This window comes from Marmota monax, unplaced genomic scaffold (genome assembly GCF_021218885.2).
Source record: "Marmota monax isolate L192 unplaced genomic scaffold, Marmota_monax_Labrador192_F-V1.1 WCK01_AAM20220418_F8-fsc00391, whole genome shotgun sequence".
In the NCBI taxonomy this organism is placed as follows: domain Eukaryota; kingdom Metazoa; phylum Chordata; class Mammalia; order Rodentia; family Sciuridae; genus Marmota; species Marmota monax.
The window spans coordinates 681,661-686,933 of record NW_026694470.1 but is presented as its reverse complement, the minus strand read 5'-3'; the positions used below and the strand labels follow the sequence as shown (position 1 = coordinate 686,933).

General features: G+C 42.0%; 1 protein-coding gene across 1 annotated transcript; it reads left to right on the top strand.

The window, feature by feature from the left end:
* The first annotated feature begins 1,192 nt into the window (after window positions 1-1,192).
* On the top strand, window positions 1,193-5,053 carry LOC131423228 (endogenous retrovirus group K member 113 Gag polyprotein-like). Its single transcript, XM_058571166.1, has 3 exons — window positions 1,193-1,588; window positions 1,627-2,353; window positions 5,024-5,053. Exons 2-3 carry the CDS (start codon window positions 1,706-1,708, stop codon window positions 5,051-5,053), a joined length of 678 nt encoding a protein of 225 aa, XP_058427149.1. The 5' UTR covers window positions 1,193-1,588; window positions 1,627-1,705.
* Window positions 5,054-5,273: the final 220 nt, after the last annotated feature.

Below are 5,273 nucleotides of genomic sequence, written 5' to 3'. Positions count from 1 at the left end.
GTATCAAAACTTTTGTTTTTGTGAAGTGAACAGATATATTAGTCCTTAAGAGTTGAGTTGGGCAGGCAGTTTAGATAATTTGACACTAAGATAATTGCCCTGGCTGTGACTTTCATTGGTGTAATTGTGATTAAGATGGTCTTAAGGATACCATGAGCTTGACTAAATTTTAGACAGATTTATTCATGCCTGTAGAACCCTGAAATCCATTTTCTTCAAGTGGTTGTTTTAGAATACTTCATTTTCTTCATGCATTTACTTTAAAACGCTTACTAATTGACAATTTTGTCTCTTCCCCTTTTGGGTATAAATCATAAAAGCACCTTGCAAGTGTTAAAACTCAGGAATATCTTTCTCAAAGACCTGGGAGCCATTTCTTTAAAATGTAGTCATTGTCATTGTCGTCATCATCATCATCATCATCATCATCATCATCATCATCATCACCATCATTAAGGAAGATAGAATTTCTCTTTCCTGTCCCTGTGGGAAACCAGGAACCTAACTTCTAAATTCCATAGCAACAATTTACAAACAATAGATGGACTTAACACTTTGACCAAACTCCCACTAACTTTCACTGGTACTTTTTTAACTAGCTCACCCCTATTTAAAAATATACTTCAATATTTTGTTTCAATAGATTTGAGTTCAGTCTCTTCTTTTGCAATAGTGCTGAATAAAGGTACGTTGCCTGTTTAACTCCATCCAGGGATGTTTCTCCTTGACCATGGCTGAATGATCCATTAACCTGTTTCCACATTCAGAGAAAAGAGTTTACTCTGGCACCTATGATTTCAAAATGGAGTTTCTTGTGCTTTCCAATATCTGAGCATCTAGTTATAAGTATTTTTTATTCTTCCTACTCATATATTAACAATAGAAAGACTAAGAATTCAGTTCTCAATAATTGTAAATTTTGTAGTCAATTTGACTTTCATGGCCAGGAATAATCTGAGCTCTCTAGCAAAACAATACAGTCTTGATATTTGTGCGAATGAATTCAGTTCATGAATACATGCTTTCTTTTATAAGTCAGGAAAATAATAATCAAAACTGAACTACTGTTCTGACTTTCATAACTACTGTTCTAATTCTGACTTTTAAAAAATTATATATATATATATATATATATATATATATACTTACTTGAAACACAAACTAATATATTAGTTTGTGTTTCAAGTAAGTTTTCCTTGTCCCAACAAAATAAAGTGGTAGAAGAGAAGAGTTGTGTGGTGAGCCGCTTCTGCCGTTTCTGCAGATTATGGTCGCCATTACAAGATGACGCTGGCTCCGCTGTGGTCTGTGACAAACAACTCCTTATCTGGGAGAGTTGGCACATGATTTTTCACCACCCTGTGAGAAAGCTCCATGCGGCAGCTTTGCATTGGGGCTTGGGATGCTTTATTAAGGCTGGGAGGGGCATCCGAGAGGGAGAAGAAGAAATATCAAGGGCCTGAATAAACTGCTGAAAGAAGATTCTCGAGTTGCGTCTTCCTTGCGGGCAAGGGGTCGCGACAAGTGGCGCCGAGACCCGGGAACCAGAACTTTCAACAGTCAGGGGTGGTGCACCGGTTAGTCCCAGGTAAGTGGGATCCGCGATCAAAGCGGGGTTAGTCCCAGGTAAGTGGGATCCGCGATCAAAGCGGGGTTAGTCCCTAGTAAGTGGGATCCGCGACCAAAGCGGGACAGCTCCTCTGTAATGAAAGAGAGAGCCTTACATTTTATTGCAGCTGCACTGTGTACTTTCGCTTCTACTTTCGCTTTCTTTTTTTTGTGCTTCCTTTGTTGTTGTGTCATGGGTGCCGCATCTTCAAGTCCGCTTCTCCTGGCCCTAGATGGCCTGTTACGTTCCAAGGGACTGGAAGTGAAACATAGTACTTTACAGAGATTTTTACAGAAGATAGATATCGCTGCACCGTGGTTTGCATTTTCGGGCAGCCTTACTGTGCCTAGTTGGGATAAATTAGGCAAAGATCTTGACTTTGCTTCTGAGCAGGGCATATTAGAGGGTGGGGTGATACCCCTTTGGAAAATGGTCCGTGGTTGCCTTACAGATGGTAAATGCCAGGAAGCTGTGAGTGAGGGTCAAGCTATTCTTGAGCAATTGCATGAGGAAAAATCTGAAGGATCATGTAGTGAAGTGGCAGAGAGTATTAAAAGTAACAGTAGTGAGAAGGCAAAAGAGCCTGAAGATAAAAATAGGAGAAGGCTCTACCCAGACTTGACCGAATTAAAAACGCCTGAGAACACAAGCGACTCAGAGAGTTCTGAGGACCTTGATATATTGTTACAACAACTACATAAGATAAAAATGAAAAAGAAGAAAAAGGAGACACAGGGCACGCAGGCCTACTGTAAGAAGGGGAAGGGAGTTAACATCGGTCAACAAAACTCTGAGGAGGAGGAGGTAGAATATCTAGAAGAAGATATGGTGCCGATTGCCCCACCTCCGTATGTGGGGGGGAGCCAAGGTTCCGGGAGATCTTTTCATGCACAAGTTTGGAGGACAGTTAATACAGATATGGGACTTGCATACCCTGTATTTCAGGACAATAACAGGGGAAGATATCATGAGCCTTTAGACTTTAAGATAATTAAAACCTTGGCAGAATCTGTCCGCACTTATGGCATAGATGCCGCTTTCACTCTCACTCAGGTGGAGGGACTTACTAGATTTTGCATGACTCCCTCAGATTGGGCTAGTCTAGTCCGCGCTTGTGTTTCCCCAGGGAAATATTAGGAGTCCAAAGTTGGCTGTTTAATGTTTCTGGCAGTACCCAAGACTCGGAATGAGGTAGGAGGCTTAAAATTTCTGCAAATAATTCACAATTGTTTAATGCTACATTACCCTCCGCAGCAGTCTGTCTCCAATCTCCGTTCCTGTTTCTTTTGGCTAATGTTACATTACAGGGGATGCTTAATTGTTCTAATATTACCTGTTATTTGTCTGAGTGTTGGAATGGCTCCTGGACTACGGCAATGGTTATGAAATTTCCAACCTTTGTCCCGATCCCGGTTACTGCAGATCCAGAGTCTTTTCCTATTGTTGAACTGATTAGAGCCCATAGAGATTTTGACATTACGGCAGCCATAGTGACAGCTGTGGCGGTGTCTGCTGCTGCAGCAGTTATAGCTGGAGTAGCCATGGCCAGCCAGGTACAAACTGCTGCCACTATTAATCAGGTTATTCAACAAACATCCACCATACTTGAGTCTCAAAGTAGAATTAATCAACACATTTTATCTGGGATTCTGGCTGCTAATCAAAGGATAGATCTGCTTCAAGCTCAAGTTGAGGAATTGTCTGATCTAGTACATTTGGGTTGTATTGATCAACGTGCACATTTATGTATAACCTCTGTCAGATTTTATGATTCCAGAAATGCCTCCCACATCATCGGGGAGTATCCATCCGGAACCTGGTCCATGGAAGCAGAAAACTTGATCCAGTCTCAACTAACTCAGATTGCTGTTTTGAATAGTACCCGTGTCGAACCAGTGACTTTGGGTCAATTCACCGATTGGATATCTTCTGCTTTTTCCTTCTTCAAAGAGTGGGTGGGAGTAGGCATTTTTGGTGCAATGTGTTGCTTCAGTGTTGTGCTCTGTTTGTGGCTTCTCTGTCGCCTTAAAACTCGCCATGCACAAGAAAAGGCTATGATCATACAAGCTCTTGCAGCTTTAGAAAATGGCAACTCACCTCAAGTCTGGCTTGCGCATCTTAAGCAGTAAACCTTTGTCATGGTCGTTACACCCCAAGTTATTATAACATTGCACTGGGATCGACATGACTTTCCTTGTTATTCTCTTAGTGTTGGAAAGCCCTTGCACTCTGCCGGTCTTACTGCCATTGCACGCAGATGGGTTTCCACACTAGTACTTTTCTATCGCCTTGAAGTTCGTGCCTTTCTTTCAGGGTGCTGTCAACTTGTTTGTCATTATAAACAGCCACAGTTCAGCCTCAGCTATCCCCCTTCGTCCACCATCGTCACGATACAGGATGCGAGGCAAGGCACTGCACTTGAGTGATCCTTGACGAGGACCTCAAGGAGAGCATGTCCTATTGCATGCGGGTTAGACGCGTTCACGCCCCGCCCCACGAAAAAAGGCGTCGGCTGATATGGCTTCAGATCTGGGGAAGGCGCCTCCTTAGGACTGAGTCATACTATGCAGCCACTTCTGCACAGTGGGATAGGACCTCTACGCTCGCCTGTATTGTTTTAATAAAACAGAAAAGGGGGAACTGTGGTGAGCCGCTTCTGCCGTTTCTGCAGATTATGGTCGCCATTACAAGATGACGCTGGCTCCGCTGTGGTCTGTGACAAACAACTCCTTGTCTGGGAGAGTTGGCACATGATTTTTCACCACCCTGTGAGAAAGCTCCACGCGGCAGCTTTGCATTGGGGCTTGGGATGCTTTATTAAGGCTGGGAGGGGCATCCGAGAGGGAGAAGAAGAAATATCAAGGGCCTGAATAAACTGCTGAAAGAAGATTCTCGAGTTGCGTCTTCCTTGCGGGCAAGGGGTCGCGACAGAGTTGTGTAAGTGACGTTCCAGACTCAGCATGTCCATAAGCAATCTCTCATCCACATGATTTCCAAGAAGCTTTGACAGCCACCTTCCAACATACCATCCACAGAGACCTGACTTTTTCATTGCCACATTTGCTAATATAGGTGATAAAAACATCTGTGAATTTAGAAGCCCTAAGTCAAAGTTTCAGCTGGTAACCGGCTAAGGAAATTTCTCCAGATACTTTCCACCAGCACAGAGCAGGAAAAAAGAAAGATCTGAACAGGACATTAGCAAGTGAAGGGAAGATATTATAATGTGGGGAAAAGGGCAAATTCTCTCTCCCTGAAAAGTAGAGCTTCACAGGATTCCTGGACATTAATGTTCCTTTTATAAGGAATTTTAAACACCACAAATGAAAAATCATAAAAGTTGAAAATTATTCAAGTAATAGTCCTTAATTTTGAAATTTCTATCACCAGTTAATCTGTATGTTTCTATTTTAGAAGACAGAAGATAGACTTGTTCGCTGTTAGAACAACTATTGCTTGGGTTCTTCTAGTTAATGAATAGTTTTTTTCTTTAAAGAGAAAACAAAAAAATAGGTGTTATTCCCCCTGACCTAGAGAAATCTTATATATAGGGATTCATCATAAATAAGCAAGTCCACAGTGAGCTTTATTGTAACTTCCTAGTCCAAAAGAATACATGAATCTTCAGTTTAGAAAAGAGCTGAAGATTCTACTGTCATGTAGA